Source organism: Balaenoptera ricei, chromosome 2 (genome assembly GCF_028023285.1).
Source record: "Balaenoptera ricei isolate mBalRic1 chromosome 2, mBalRic1.hap2, whole genome shotgun sequence".
NCBI lineage: Eukaryota > Metazoa > Chordata > Mammalia > Artiodactyla > Balaenopteridae > Balaenoptera > Balaenoptera ricei.
In genome coordinates this window covers 12,629,909-12,647,268 of record NC_082640.1, presented here as the reverse complement: position 1 = coordinate 12,647,268, position 17,360 = coordinate 12,629,909, and the positions used below count along the sequence as shown (strand labels likewise).

General features: G+C 41.8%; 1 protein-coding gene across 1 annotated transcript in view; it reads right to left on the bottom strand.

Annotated features, from left to right (window-relative positions):
* C2H10orf67 (chromosome 2 C10orf67 homolog) overlaps positions 1-17,360 on the bottom strand; it is a 112,816-nt gene that overhangs the window by 85,182 nt on the left and 10,274 nt on the right. The window contains exons 2-3 of the mRNA XM_059915296.1: positions 8,230-8,350; positions 1,155-1,298 (exon numbers count right to left, since the gene is read on the bottom strand). Of these exons, the coding sequence (XP_059771279.1) occupies positions 1,155-1,298; positions 8,230-8,350 (265 nt within the window). The remainder of the gene's footprint in view (positions 1-1,154; positions 1,299-8,229; positions 8,351-17,360) is intronic.

The window sequence follows — 17,360 nt, the reverse complement described above, 5'->3', positions numbered from 1 at the left end:
AGAGTTCTGAAGAACCTAAGGGCAGAACAGGAATAAAGATGCAGACGTAGAGAATGGACTTGAGGACACGGGGAGGGGGAAGGCTAAGCTGGGACGAAGGGAGAGAGTGACATGGACATATATACACTACCAAACGTAAAATAGATAGCTAGTGGGAAGCAGCTGCATAGCACAGGGAGATCAGCTCGGCGCTTTGTGACCACCTAGAGGGGTGGGATAGAGAGAGTGGGAAGGAGACACAAGACAGAGGAGGTATGGAGATATATGTATATGTATAGCTGATTCACTGTTATACAGCAGCAACTAACACAACAATGTAAAGCAATTATACTCCAATAAAGATGTTAAAAAAAAATACTCTTGATTCTGATATCAATTTTGATTCTAGCATGGAGTGTAAACCACCAATGGGCCTTAGAGTCAGACAGAATTGGATTTCAATGTCACTGTGCCACTTACTATCTGTCTGACTTTAAGCAAGTGACTTAACCTTGGTGGCTCAGTTTCCTTATCTGCAGAGCAGGGATAACAGGATTTCCACTTAGGGATTGTTGAGGGACTTAAAGAGGAAATGCATTAAAAGGTACTTTGAATGGTGGGGTCAACAACACGTGGGTGTTTTGTTTTATAGCAGAAAAATAACACTGATGCCTGTTCTTAATGACAGATGAATATGCTAACCTGATCAAAGATTTTAGGAAATTCCTCAGAGCAGCAGAGTTTTCATGTCTTTGGCTCCTACGGAGCCATTAAAACACAAGTCATATAAAACTGTAGTTAAGGGCTGCAATTCAAGCATTAAACTGTCTGGCCTGGAACCTAAACCCTGATGGTTTTTTAACTGGTGACCTTGAGCAAGTGAATTAACCTTTCTGTGCCTCGGTTTCCTCATCTGTAAAAGGGGTATAATAATTGTACCTACTTCGTCAGGTTAGTCATGAGCCTTAAATGAGTTCATACACAGGGTACTCACAAAAGTTTCTGCACATAGTAAAGCTATAGGTACCATACAGCTTTATGTAGTCATCACATGAGACACAACACATACAAATTAAATTGCCCTCATAAGTTGCTAAGCTAAAAACTGTAGTACCTACACATCTAAACACAAAATTAATACACATACAAAACAGAGGAAATGAGAGAACTTCTACCTGTTGGTAACGTTTTTCGATTGTCAGGATCCTGTCGTGTAGAGAAGTGAAGAGTCTGCAAGATTCCTCTTTAAGACGGTCCTCAAACTTCAGTTGAATCAATTGTTTGAGGAACCCAAAATCCACCTGAAGAGATTTAATAATCTAAAAATGGAAAAACATATGTTATTGTAGAGAGTAAGGGTCCTCTGTGTAAAGATTCCAGCACCTGGCCTGGTCTGGGCAGATCACTTGGGCACCTGGTCAGGGGCTTGTCCTGAATTGAAGATTACCTCTCCAAAGTCGTGTACACTGGGGATTCCAGTTAATCTGCTAAACTAATACATGCAGATGGACGAAGGGAGAGCGGGTTCCCAGCAGTTTCCTCCCATACAGAGTAAGTTATCCTTTGCCATGAACCAAAAAACGATTGAAAAAATAATTTTCAATATATGATTTTCAGATCAGGAAAAATGGGCAAGAATCAACATTTGTTGTGAATTTACTAGCCAAGTACTTAAATATATAACCAATGTGTTGACTAAGAACTGGTATCATCCAAACGCAATGTATTTTTGTCTCCCACTGTCTATTTAAAACGTATTCACTAGGACTTCCCTGGTGGTCCAACGGTTAAGAATCCGCCTTACAATGCAGGGGACGTGAGTTCGATCCCTGGTCGGGGAACTAAGATCCCACATGCCGCGGGGCAGCTAGGCCCGTGCGCCACAACTACAGAGCCCATGCACTCTGGAGCCCGAGCCACAACTAGAGAGAAGCCCACGCGCCACAACTAAGACCCAATGCAGCCAAAATTAAATAAATAAACATTTAATTCAAAAAATAGAATAAAAAATAAAATGTATTCACTAGGTAATCTTCCCTCGCCCTGAATGGAAACCGTAAGCAATTCCTGCTCATTCTTGGGAACAGAAAGTCCCATCATCACTCAAAACACAGCCCGAAAGTAGCATTTAGAATGTGACACTTGCTACTTCATTCATAGGTAAGGCTGCTCCCTGCACTCCAGGCCAAGGGCAGTAGCTGGCAGCTGCAGGGATTTAAGGAAAAGAGTGGGATTCACTCTTGAGCTCTCTCCCCTCTCCCCTCCTCCCCCCGCACCCCACACCCCAGCTGCTTCTCCACCACAGACAAGGCAGAAGGGATAAAGGGACACGGCTGTTCCTACCTGGCGGGGGGCTTCACCCTGGTCTGGTAGGACAGGAGAAGGACCCTTCTTCCCTCGGGCACCCACACAGCTTCTCTAGAGGTTCCCGCTGCAGGGACCCTCTGTCCTGTGGACGCACAGGGGCCCTCTGTCCTGTGGACGGGCAGGGAGCCTCTGTCCTGTGGACGCGCTGGGGCCCTCTCTCCTGTGGACGCGCAGGGACCCTCTCTCCTGTGGACGCGCAGGGAGCCTCTCTCCTGTGGACGCGCAGGGGCCCTCTCTCCTGTGGACGCGCAGGGGGCCTCTCTCCTGTGGACGCGCAGGGGGCCTCTCTCCTGTGGACGCGCAGGGGGCCTCTCTCCTGTGGACGCGCAGGGGCAAGCAGCTGCTTCTCCACTCCGGGTGGTCACTGCTACTCCGCCCTCAGGCCCTATGCATCTAGAGTTTTACTCTTTCTTCTCCCTTCTGTCGGGGGCCCTCTGTCCTTCTCAATCCATCAACTGGAGGGGACCCAGAATGACCTCAAGCTGGCGCTCTCTCTCTTTTCCTCAGAGGCCACATGTGGTCCACAAGAAACAGTCACACAACCCTCACCCCAGCAGCTCTGGCAGTGCAGACTGATCCCAGCTCAGCCCCTTCTTGCCCCAGCCCACGCTGGCTTCCTTGCACATGAATCGGCACCGGTCGTCTGAGTCTTCCAATAGCAGCAAACATATTTCAGGTTCCACAGAAGCCTGCTCACCGGCTTTGAGCTGAGGAAGAGCCCTTCTGCTAGCCCTCCCCCAGAAAGAGCATGGCAATAGTGTTTCCTAAAGAAATGGCTTCGGCAATCTTTCCCCTTCACCCCCTGATCCCCGTTTTTATTATCCTTGGTCTGATTAAAGAGCTAAGAGTCATTGATCTGATGTGTAACATTCTCTTCGTAAATTCTGCAAATGGGATCTCACACTCACTTTGGAATTTGATACCTGGCTACTAGCATCCTGGGAAGAAGCTCGATTTTAGCATCCTGACACTATGTGGAAGGTTTTATTTTGCAGGTGAGGATATCAAGACTTTGAGAGGTTAAGTGACTAACTAGTCCAACATTACGTGGCCGGTAGGCGGAAGGTCCAGATTTGAACAGAGTTGTGACTGACTCATACTCCTTCTTTACACCATGCTGTCAACTTATGAGGGTTACTATTTTGAGAAATAAGAAAAAAAATTCTAGAGCAAGTGAAAGCTTAAAGAATTCCTTAAATTCCAGGGACAAGATGAAATGACTTTGCCTTTAGAAGATCCAGCCCTATATGGACGGCTTGTTCTGAAGAAGGGAGGGACAGGAATCCTGGTATGGTCAAATAAACTCCTACTGGCCTAAGACTCCCATGGATCACAATTTACAAGAGACATACCTAAGATACAATGACACAGAACTGAGGTCAGTGTAGAAATAAGAAAGTTTTACCAGGCAAACAATGTCCCAAAGAATGTTAATATAGGTATATTAATATTGAACAAAATGGACAATATGTGTATGTGCATATATGTATATATGCACACATGTACAGATGTGTGTGTGGAGATACATATATATATATATATATATATATACACTCAACAAATACAGGTTATTTTTAATTTCCCATTTCCAGGGCACAATAATGAAGACTGACCTCACACAAAGCCTCAGGACAAGTCGCAACAAAGACCAAATAATTCATCTCACAAAGACTGTCCGCTGATAACAAAGCACTGAACTTAAAACTCAACAACATAACAGTAACTAAAGAGCATGCTTGGAGATCTAACCAACTTCTTATTAAACAATAGGCCAACAAAATAAATGGGAAATTGGAGCACTTAAATCTAAATACTAATAAAAATACTACATCTCAAAATTTGTGGGATGACGTTAAAGAAATAATTATTAGAACTATATTGTCTTAAATATTGTCATTTATACTGTCTTTAAATGTTTATGAAAGGAAAGAAGGGAGCTTCAAAATGAATGACCTGTAGGCATGGATAGCTAAGAGCCCCGTGTCCATTACACAGGTCCTTCCTTACTGAGAGAAGCATGACTTTGTCGGGGCGGTAATGTGCCTCACCAACATACTCACTCCTTCAGAACCCTTTTCAGTTAAAGGGGTCATGTGATGTAGTTAAGGCCAATGATAAATACGCTGGGGTTTTCGATGGAAAGTTTTTGCTTTTTTAGTAGAGCTACCACCACCCCATTCCACGTCTCCCCTATTCTCCTTCTTCTGTGAAATGCAGATGGAGGCTGGAAATGGAGCAGCCATCTTGCTACTGTGAAGTCAGAAATATGATAGCAAAATCCATGCACTAATGATGGACCTGTGAAAAGATAAAATGAATCTGGTACACAGATGACATCAGGGAGCTAGTGCCCTAACTTGTAACTCCAGATATTCTAACCCAAGACTTCCTGTTAAGTCAATATAGTTGCACTGTCTGTACACAGAGCTATATGACATCCCAACTAATACCCAGATCCAATTCAAGGAATTAGAAAAAGAAAAACAGAGTAAACCCAAAGATAGTAGGAGGAATTAAATAATAAAGATAAGAGGGACTTCCCTGGTGGCGCAGTGGATAAGACTCTGAGCTCCCAATGCAGGGGGCCCAGGTTCGATCCCTGGTCAGGGAACTAGGTCCCACATGCATGCCACAACTAAAAGTTCGCATGCCACAACTAAGAAGCCCACGTGCTGCAACTAAGGAGCTGGAGAGCTGCAGCTAAGGAGCCCGCCTGCCGCAGCTAAGGAGCCCACCCGCTGCAAGTAAGACCCGATGCAACCAAATAAAATAAATAAATAAATATTTTAAAAACACATAAATAAATAAATAATAAGGATAAGAAAAGAAATTTATGAACTAGAAAATAAAGATATGATAGAAAGGATTAATAAATCCAGAAGTTGGGTCTGTGAAAAAAATTAATGAAATAGATAACACTGTCAGGATTCATCAGGAAAAAAGAGAGGAGGTATGAAGACCATATTAAGAATTTTAAAAGAAATATAACTACGGATACAATAAAGACCTAAAAACGATATGCAAAGACAATAATCAACACCAAAACCAACAATTTGAATATTTTGTAGAAAAATATAACATCAAACTGACCCAAGAAGATTTAAGAAAACCTTAATATAACCATAACAAAACAACAACAGCAGTAAAAATAAGCACAGACAGTTTTACAGGCAAGTTTACACTGAAGAAATAGATACTTCCAATCTCAAGCCAATAATTCCAGAGAATAGACTAGGGAACACTTCCCAACTCACTTTATGACAATACTATGACCTTGTTACCAAGACTGAACAACAACAGCATAAGGAGAAAAGAAAATTATAGGATAACTTCACTTACGAACATAGATGGAAAACAATCCTTAGTAAAATAACAGCAAATAATGCAATGCAAAAGGAAATATTATAGTCCAGTTGGGTTCGTTCCAGGTTTTTTTTGTTTTTTCCAAAAATTTATTTATTTATTTATTTATTTATTTATTTATGGCTGTGTTGGGTCTTCGTTTCTGTGCGAGGGCTTTCTCTAGTTGCAGCAAGTGGGGGCCACTCTTCATCGCAGTGCGCGGGCCTCTCACTATCGCGGCCTCTCTTGTTGCGGAGTACAGGCTCCAGATGCGCAGGCTCAGTAGTTGTGGCTCACGGGCCCAGTTGCTCTGCGGCATGTGGGATCTTCCCAGACCAGGGCTCGAACCCGTGTTCCCTGCATTGGCAGGCGGATTCTCAACCACTGCACCACCAGGGAAGCCCTCGTTCCAAGTTTACCATCAAAAAATTGAATTTCTTCACATCATCAGATAAAGGAGAAAAACCATATGACTGTATGACCATCTCAACAGATCCATGAAAAGCATTCAAATCCAGCCATTCATGATTTTTTTAAAAAAAATGTCTCTCACTAATTTGAAATAAAGAAACATCCTTAATCTGATTTAAGCATATTGCATCAGATTTTGGTTCAGCTATATTAAAAAATCCAAATAACAGAAGCATAAAAGAGAGGTAAGTTTACTTCTCTTTCACTAGGTGGTGAAAATGACCCAAGATCCTTCTATCTCCTTAGTCGTCTGTATACCTCAAAATCATGGTGTAACTGGTAGCATCCATGGTCTAGGCACCGAAGTAAAAAGACGAAGGCAAGAAAGAAGGAGAGGAAGGAAAGAGGGACAAGATGAGGAAGAAGTAAAGTGGCAGACAATGCATCGGAACTGTGCCTTAAAGGTGGCCCAAAGCGGCCACCCAATATTTCCACCTAAATTCTACTGACCAGAACTTACTCATTTAGACGCTAGTTGCAAAGGAATAAAGTTATAACACTTTTCTGAAGGCATAAAAGAAGACAATAAATCGGGACGTATGTGGGAAAAGAGACATCCTCAAAAGTGGGAGTGTAAATTGGTATAATTTCTATGCAGGGCAACTTGGCAACATCCTTCACAATGACTAATGCACGCATCCTCTGACTCAGACATTTCACTTTTAAGAATTTACATCCCAGTTTTACTGGCATGTGAGTATGTACAGAATTATTCATTGCAGTAAAAGATTTGAAACGACCAAAATGATGTCCATCAGTAGGAGGATAGCTAAATAAATGATGCCAGTTTGTGATACAATGTACTTGTAAAATAGATGAGGAAGCTCTTTATGTACCAACGTACATAAATGATTTCCAAGTTATGTTGTTAAGTGAAAAAACAGAAGCAAAGCAACCTGAAGTATTTGTAGTAGTATGCTACCCTATGTCACAGTTTTATTGATTAGGACTTTTAATAATAACTCTTGATATCTAATGTGTATGAAATGTTCTGTTTCTTTACAATCAAAAAAGCCCCAAAGCTTTGCTGTACAGAGAAATAAACACAACATTGTAAATCAATTATACTTCAATAAAATTAAAAAAAAATTTTTTTAAAGCCCCAAAGGAAATATGATAGAATATGGAGATCTGAAAAAGCTGCATGGTAGTGTAGGGGAGCAAAATCTGCCACCTCAAATTGTGTCTCTTTGGCATGAGGATTTATTTAGGCTGATTATTTTTAAGGCCCCAAAGACTCAGGAAGAACCTTTCACCTTCCCCATAACTTCCTAGAAGAATGCAGATAGAGGACCTGTTCCAGGAAGGGAGCTAGCACCATAGATAACTATAGTATAATATGCACTAGCTGTGTAGACCGGGAGGAACCTAGCAAAGTCAGTTAAAATTCGTCTCTGTGTCCCACTGTCTCTGCATGGCCCAGCAAACATCTGTTTACCAAATACTTGCTTTTCCATCTTCATGTTAATTGTCTTCCTCTCCTACGAAGTCCCAGACCACTATCCTCAACATCCTCCTTTGTCCTTAGCTGAAGGTGAGAGCTTTGGCTATTTTAGCAAGTTACTCAGTTTTCCTGGGTCTCTCCCACATATAAGTTATTAAATTTTTGTTGGATTTTCTCCTGTTAATCTGTCGCATGTCAATTAATTCTTAGACCAGCCAGAAGAACCTAGAGGGACAGAGGAAAATTTCTTCCTCCCTGACCATGGGTGACACAGTTATTCACTACTGTATATTATTCTTGACATTTTTCTATATGCCAAAAATACTTTGTAATTTTTTAAAATATCCTAAATAGAAAATGTTCACAGATGTCAAAAGAATTCCAGAGAGAGTAAGAAAACATTTCACTAAACAAGTTAACATATATAAGCATGACATACATATGACACAAATAGAAGTAGTAGTTTATACTAATAATTTTAAAAGACACAACTGTCATCCAACTCAGTGTGTAAAAGATACTAATATTTTTAAAACGCTAATCATTTCAGTTCTGTCAAGGAAAGACATAAAGGCAAATAGTACCCACAAATTATCTCAGAAGTTTCAAAATAAATCCAGATTTACCTGCACTAGCTTTTGTGTAGATGAACTCAACTCTTTTAATGGCAAAATCTCACTGGAATCCGTTTGAGTAGCATGGTCTGTGCTGAAAAAGCCAACCTTCAAATCATCTGAAATGTTAAATCTGAAAAAGAAAAAAAAGGGAGGAAGGAGAGATTAACTGTGGTTTATATAATAGATATTTCCTTAAAAATATATTTAGTGAGCATATTTCGTGCAAATCATATTTTACAGATTCAAAGGATTGGTGAAGTGAGGAAACCACTGAATTATCTTCTCATGACTACGGGTTTTCCCCAGGACTCTGCTGGATTATCAGATTCCCTGGACACTAGGCACATTGCTCCACTGATACTTATTTCCATTTTCTGAGACATGACCAATTTATGAGCCTATTTTTAATATCTTATTTGCATTTTATATGTGCTTCTGCTTGATGCCATTATAAATTATGCACGGGCATAGCAAGCAAAATTACTTTTAGATAGAGGTTCTCAAAGTGTGGTCTGAGGAACCCCTGGAGGTTCCAGGACACTCTTTCAGGGAATACACAGGTCAAAATTATTTTCATAACAATATTAAGATTCTATCTGCCTTTTCCATTATCATTCTCTCACAAGTGTTCAGTGGAGTTTTCCAGAGGCTACAGGTTATGTGACTGGATGACAGATTGAATGCAGAAGCCGACAGGAGAATTCAGCTATGTTCCATTAAGCCAGGCATTGAGAAGATTTGCAAAAATGTAAAACGATGACACTATTCTCATTAAAGTTTTTGTTTTGAAAAACAGAGTTTGTTTTTCTTTAAAATACATTATTTATACTAACACAGAATTGGTTTATCATGATTTTAAAGGTCTCTCCTTTAAAATTTCTAATATGGTAACTCTGAATAGATATAACATAAACTAAAGCTCTTTGAGGGACCCTATAATTTTTAAGACTGTAAAAAGGTCCTGAAACCAAAAAATTTGAGAACTTCTTCTTTAAGATAATCACACCACTGTACTGTATTTGATTTTAAACAGAATTCCCCAAAAAATCTAAGTAGGAGCAAGTATCTGTAATGTCCTCCTACAGACTTTTAACGACGGGGATCTCAAACTGTAACAAGAAGGCCAGTTTTCTGGATGTACTCTCTCTGTCAATTTGACCAAACTTACCACAACTATTGGTTTCTAAAATGTCAGGTAAAAAAAGAGAGCTGTGAAAGCTCAAGTAGAATTCCCAGACTTTTCAGTGCAGGCTCTGTAGACAGAGTATCTGTGTTTCTACCCCTCACTTGTCTGCTGACCAGGTGGAGCAGACCGTGATGGGGGGCACCCCATGGCAAGCCCTCTCTTTTTACCGCTGGCAGAGCCTCAGATTTATCTCCCATGGAACTCAGTAATTCCCAGTAATCAAGGGTAACCCTCGTCTGGTCTCAGCCCACCACAGTGATCCCATTCTTCTGGTCAGATATTTTAGGGGTGGGCGTGGGACTCGGTTCTGGCGAGTGTGATGGGAGAAAAGATCTGTCGGGGGCTTGTGGGAAAGCTTTTTACACAGAAGCACCAGGGAGAGGCTTCCTCTATGACTCTGGACATTGCCACGTGTGGAAATGAGGCCAGGAACTGGCATAGTCATCTGGTGACCACAAGAGGGGCCAGCCAGAGGGCAAAGCCAGTGCACAGATGACGAGCTTTTAAAAAGATGGAACTAATTTCGACTGCTGACTTTGTTTAGCCATTGACTCAACTCTGAAACCCATCACACTTCTGGTCTTCCTGGAATGTCATATAATAAATCAACAATTTGTGAGAGTTTCTGTCAACCGTAGCTGAAAGCATCCTGATATTCGATATGACATTATGTAAATTACTTCCCTTTTCTGTGCCTTAGTTTCCTCTTATGCAGAATAAATAGTGCCTATTTCATAGAGTTATTGTCAGGATAGTGAGTTGAGAAGTACTTTGAATGGTGTATGTCACACAGTAAGCCTTCACGAAATGTTACCCATTTTTGGTGCTGTGACAGTGGTTGTTGCTATCACCACTATGTTTTGAAAATATCACAGTTTTTAAAATCATATGTAGAGAAAACTATAAAAGCATAGCAATATTATGCAACCAAGAAAGGCTAAATTTAAATTTTTTTAGATTTTGATATTCACTACACTGTAATGATTTTCAACTAATCCCACTAAATTTTCAACCAGCCTTCCACACACCCATCAGCATTATCCTGACGACAGGCCTAGTCAGCAGCATTATTCAGTGCAGAGGGAGCATCCGTAATGCCGTACATCTCAAGTTCAATTAAAATTTCTAGTGTTCTCCCACAAAATATTGTATTTTAGATTTGGCCTACTTCATTTTAGGAGACTATTTTTTTCTCACTAACACAGTACCTTTGGGAGAGGCAATCTCTATTGGCCCAAGAGTCCCTGCATGTTCTTTCTGGGCATGCCAAGAGTACAAAGGCCCTGATCACTCTTTCCTTGGGCCATTCCTGAGTTGTGTTTGCAGTGAGCAACCTTGAAGGATGAGGTAATGTCTTTCCCCTGCCAAGAAGCAGGCTTGCTACTCCTTACTGCAGAAGTGGTGAACCCCCCCAAGCTCAGGGATCCTCTCCTTTAATACAACTCACTACTGTGTATAGGCATCCATGGTAGGTCTTTTGTGACACCCTCATGGAACTTAGGGGGCATGGGGAATCAATGCAAATACACATGAATCACTAATACTGCTTTTGCCATGATGAAGTCCTTTGTCTCTGACCCAGGAGTCATGTCTTCTGCCAACAGCCATGAAACAGTAACAAGCAAACATATTAGCTTGTAAGGAGGGTAAGATCTCACACACTGCAGAGTCCTTGACAAGTACCTGACCCATAAAATCCTCTTGATAAACGCTTGTTGTATTCAATTCCTTAAAAAAAAACAAAAAAAAACACTAAGATATAGCAATCAACTGAAAAGATCACCAGTATTTAAGGCCGTGTCTATCTAAAATCTATAACCATTTTTGAAAATAATTTGTGAAAACCACTACTAAATTATAATCACTATGTTAAAATTAAATATGTACAATATTGTACTGAACTATAGAAATGGATGAATCATATGATCAATTATGATAAAAAATTTTTAATGTACTTTTTAAAGCAATTTATAACAAATAGGAGAAACCAACTTTTAAGTGGTGATGACATAAAATTTCAGGGAAAATGTTCCTGGTACTTTTCAAAGATGACAAATATTGATGACAAACTGTCCCGTGTGGTAAATTTTTTTCTAGAATATGTGTTTTAGAAATTTTAACGAAATTCTTTTATGATACATTTTGGAATCTTTTAAAACATGAAATAAAAATAAAATCTTTATACTTCTGAACAAGCGTCCCACAAAATATAGATAATAAACATTTCCTAAAATGACTGCGTCTCCAAATCTTTTGTCATTTTCACCTATCATTCCCATTGTTCTTAGAGGTATCTTACTAAAACTCAGGTTGTACCACTACCCCACTATGGAGGACTTTGATAGCCTTCCCCTGCTTAAGAAAATTAAACTCAATCTTCTTATTCTGACCTCCAAAATATGCAGGCAAACTACTTTTCGGAGCTTCATGCGTTTAACAAAGAATAATTGAGTACCTACTATTTGCCAGGCACTCTTTTTGGCACCAAGGATAACAGCAGTGGACAAGGCAAAGTTTTTGTTCTCGTGGAACTTACATTCTAATGGGAGAGACAACCAGTAAACAAGTAAACAAAAACATGTTACATATTCTGAGGTAGTGGTAAGCCTCATCTCTCATTAAGTATACCCCATGTACCATATTCACCTGTCAGACATCTTCCTGTTAAAAGTTCCCAAAATACATCTGTACCTCGGCAGTACCTCAGCCTAGGACAAAGTTTCCCTACAGATCTACCTATCAAAACCATAGGTAGTCACTTTCTTTTCCATCTTCCTTTTCCTTCCCTTCCCTTCCCAGAGGACAGGAATCAACATGGTGGCCAATGAGATGGGTCAATTGTTCACTGATGAAAAAGGTTGAGAGCCATACACAGGAGAAGGCCAACAGTTCCAGTAGCCAAGGATGGAGGGCAGTTGGGAGAACAGGGGCAGCAGCACAGAGGCAGCAGGCAGAGGAAACAGCCCACATGGTTGGGAGATTGGATACACTGAACAAACGTGTAAATGTACTGAAGATGATAGAAGTCAAGTTCTTCAGTCCCTGAAATGATATTTACAAACTTAAAAAAAGAGTAGGCTAGAATATACCTTGAGACAATGTAATGGAATTGGAAGTTCTGGCATGAGAGCATGGTTTTATAATTATGTATGTAGATAGATAAATAGTTATAGGTACATATATGTGCATATGAACGTGTGCATATATCATACATATGTACAAATATTTATATACCTTTGTTTCTCGTTCTGTCCAATATGAGAGCCTAGAAGCAATGACACCCCAGTAACCATGAGCACACTGAACACTCAGATGTGGGTTTTTAAATGCCATTCTGCACTAAAAGGAACCAGGGCTTCTTGGAAAAATGGCTGGTTCCGAAGCTGGGATAACAAAAGTATAAAATGAGCCTGGAACATCTTGTTATTCCAGAAAGTGAGGAAATACTCAAAAAATGATGAGGACACCTGAGAATGACACAGAAACTAGATTGAAGAGATTCCCACTGGCCATATCTGGGACAATTTGAGCATAAAAATAAATGATGAGGGACTTCCCTGGTGGTGCAGTGGTTAGGAATCCGCCTGCCAATGCAGGGGACACGGGTTCGAGCCCTGGTCCGGGAAGATCTCACATGCCTTGAAGCAACTAAGCCCATGTGCCACAACTACTGAGCCTGCGCTCTAGAGCCTGCAAGCCACAGCTACTGAGCCCACATGCCACAACTACGGAAGCCCACACGCCTAGAGCCCGTGCTCTGCAACAAGAGAAGCCACCACGAGAAGCCCGCACACTGCAACGAAGAGTAGCCACCATTCGCCGCAACTAAAGAAAGCCTGCACGCAGCAATGAAGACCCAATGCAGCCAAAAATAAATAAATAAAATAAATAATTTAAATAAATAAATAAATGATTAAAGTATCAGCTTACAACCTATTGAATGAAATATGAATCCAGCAGTCCACACTGACATAAGTGAATGAATAAACAGATAAATGAGAATGGGAAGCTCTAGTAAATGTATTAGAAAAGAATGATGAAAACAGAATCACCATTTGGCAACCACCATAGAGGTGACTGATTAAGGTGGGAGTTATCAATGGCAGCTAGGGCTAAGCTTAGCTTAAAGGCTAAGGCTGGTCAGTGGAAGTTTGATTAGGAAAAGGATATTTTGTTGAAAAATTAAGAACAGGACTACTAGGACTTCCCTGGCGGTCCAGTGGTTAAGACTCCGTTTCTCCAGCCTTCCTGCCAAGAATGCATGACCTGAGTCTGGTTATAAGGAAACTGTAGATGGACCCAGGTAGAGCTGGTCATGCTACAGAATGTCTATACTTTTTTAAAAAGTGTCAAGGACATGAACAACAGGGAGAGGCTGAGGAACTCTTCCTGCTGAACATGTCTGAGGGGACAGGATAGCTAAAGACAACACACACTCCTAGATAGGATGTTGGACCAGAAAGGAAAGAAAGAGTCATTGCTGGTACACTTGGCATAGCTTGAAAGGGGCTTGTTATCGGGCTGTGCAATGTCAATCTGCTGATTTGAGAGCTGTGTTGGTCATGTAGGAAAGTATCCCTTTTAGGAAAAACACACTTGAATGCTTAGGAGTGATGGGAACCATGTCTATAGCTTGCTCTCAAAAGGTTCTAAAAAGACTGATAATAATGAATGTCTGAGTGTTTGTATGTGTGTGTGAATGTGTACAGGGGGAGAGGATGAGGATGAGGAGGAGAGAGAAAACAAATATGGTAAAATGTTAAGAACTGAAGAATCTAGGTGAAGGGGATATGGGAGTTCTTAGTTCTGTTCTGACAACTTTTCTGTAGATTTGAAATTATTTCAAAATAAACTATTTTTTAAAAGTCATGGGCATCCTTCAAGCAAGCTCAAATTTTACCAATTTCACCCAGTAAGAACTGTCAGTATTTTAGGCCTTAATGAACAATGAAATGTGAATTTGGAAGCAACACATACCACATTTGTGTGTGCTACTTCAACCCGTTTTCCAAGTCACAAGTAAGGAGCCTACTTTTATTGGAGCCTAGAGTAAGAGAAATCTAGATTGCAGTGCAAGCTGCTCTTCCACTTGGATGTCACGAACAAGCAGACACAATGGGACTCTCAGGAGTGTCTGGAACAACCAGGTATGATCTGGTTGACCCTTTGGCAAGCACCCATCACAGAATCGCAGCATAGACCTCCAGGGTTTTGAAGTAAATCTTATGCCCTCTTGTGTAGATGACTATCATCCTTTTGAGAAAAGAGCCTCTAGCTTGCTTCTGAGCCTTGGAAGAGACTGAATGCCTAACCATGAGTCACCAGGTGACCTTATGGCCTGGGTTTCCCAGGACAAACTGGGTTTTGTCTGAACCATCAAACCATGAAGTTAGGCAAGAGCAGCTTCAATCTCTCATCAGGTGGGAGTGGCATATAAGACACCAGACTCAGGCAAAAGGAAAGCAATTTATAGGAGTAAGTGGCCCTGTGCCTCTTCCCCCTCAATCCACAGCTATGGCCTCATGGGAGGTTCTGGATGATGGGCTGAGGAAGAAAAAACTCAAGCCTGGTTAACGATGGAGCTGCCACCAGAAGGTGGATACCTGCCATCTTACAGCCTCACTCGGAGGTGACCCTGAAGAATAGTCATGAAGAAAAATCCTCCCACTGAACAGAACCTGAAGTAGTACATTTGGTTTACTACTTTTTCTGGATGAGAAATGGCCAGACCCACACACCTGTATTAATTTATGGGTAGTTGCTAAAGGCTTAACTGGATGGTCAGGAACTTGGAAGGAACAAGACTGAGAGACTGGTGACAAGCAAGTCTAAGGGAGAGTTCCGTGGATGAGGCTTTAAGAATGGGTATGGGCTGTAAAAATTTTGTGCCCCATGTGAATGCTCACCAATGATGCACTGCAGAAAAAGTGCTCAGTAATCAGGTAGGCAACAAGACACACCCTGTGCATATCAGTCAGTTTCCACAGCCACCCCAGTTCTCGCTCAATCGCCCTTCAACAAAATGGCCATGGTGGCAGGGATAGAGTTCAAAAAAATGGACTTCTCCTTACCAAGGCTGGCCTGACTGCTGCAAGCCCTGAGCGCCTAATCAGCCCACGTAGAGAGCCCCTAATATGGCACTGAGCCCCTAATATGGCAATACTTACTAGTGAGGATAGCCAGCCACCTGGTGGCAGGTTGATAACATTGAACCTCTCCCATCATCCTCATTGGGATAGACATATACTGGATATGGATTTGCATTCCCTGACCACGACGCATCTGCCAGAACTGAGGCAGGAGATAGATGGGCCCCAGGCTGAGCAGCTGGGGTTTGTCCCCTGTGGACAGATACTCCAAGTTGAAGAGGAGGAGGAGCTGAGCCCTGCCCAGATAAGAGACCACATATTTCTCATTCTTGAGGTCAAGGAGACCCTCCTGACTATACAGGAGCAGAAAGGCTCCTTGGAGGTCAAAAGGGAGTGATGTCAACCTACCCACAGGCCTCTTCACTAGAATCCATCTTGGCTAAGAGATGCGCGCACGCAGGGGAGGACCCTGAGATAAAACAAATACGGACTCAGAACCAGGCAAAGCAAGTTGATTGGCCAAAGGAAACCCGGAAGAAATGCCCCATATAAGTGATTCAAACTACCACGAGGGCATGACTCTCTCTCTCTCTCTGAGGCCGCCTATGTGTCTATCCACACGTACTCTTTTTCCTCCTAATAAACACTTTGTTTCACTACTTCCCATTTCTTTGTGGAAATTCACTTTCTGCAAAGCCGTACAGGCCAGGGCCTTGTCACTGGCCACTGTTCCCTGGTGGTCTAGTGGCTAGGATTTGGTGCTCTCACTGCCGAGGCCTGACTTCAATCTTTGGCTGGGAACCAAAATCCTGCTTCATGCCACTGCAGGCCGAGGCCACCTGAGATCAGAACCATCATCCATTGATTCACAGAAGGCCTTATCCACCATCATGACATTGGGCATGGCATCACTTCTAACCAAGGTACTCTATTTCACAGCAAAAGAAGTACAGCAATGGACTCATGCCCACAGAATTGACTGGTCTTATAAGCAGATAAGGTAGGAGGGTTCATGAAGAAAGAGAGCCAGGCATGGCTTTCTTGACATAAGAGAAGCCATTTTTGGCCTAAGCCATTTTGTGATCTAAGCCTGCCCACAATGCTTGCCCTTGAACAGGTCTCCATAGTTAATGACCTTACCGGAAGTGAGGGAAATGCAGGAACAAAGGAAAAGCAGTCAAGAAACAATAGGTCAGTGATAAAACAGGGTCCCAGTTCCTTCTCAAGAGATAAACATAATAATATATCTTTGGGCTTCCCTGGTGGCGCAATGGTTAAGAATCCGCCTGCCAATGCAGGGGACACGAGTTCGAGCCCTGGTCCGGGAAGATCCCACATGCCGCGGAGCAACTAAGCCCGTGTGCCACAATTACTGAGCTTGCGCTCTAGAGCCCGCGAGCCACAACTACCGAGCCCTTGTGCCACAACTACTGAAGCCCGCGTGCCTAGAGCCCGTGCTCCGCAACAAGAGAAGCCACCGCAATGAGAAGCCCACACACCGCAACGAAGAGTAGCCCCCGCTCGCCACAACTAGAGAAAGCCCACGCACAGCAACAAAGACCCAACGCAGCCAAAAATAAATAAATAAAATAAATAAATTTAAAAAATATATATATATATATCTTTGAGTTCTGCAGGAACTAAGGCTCTCACCCAGGTGGAAGATGGAATGATGACGTTGACCCTCCTGACTTCAATCAACTAAAGCTTGGACTCTGTCAACTTCTGCCCCAATTCTATGCTGAATTCTCCTCTACTCAAGTCCTTTCATGAATATGCATGTACCCTTAGCTTAAAATTTCCCCAATCTTGCTGTTTGGGGAGACATTGCTTTGGGAAAGATCCCTGGTGTTCTCCTTACTTGC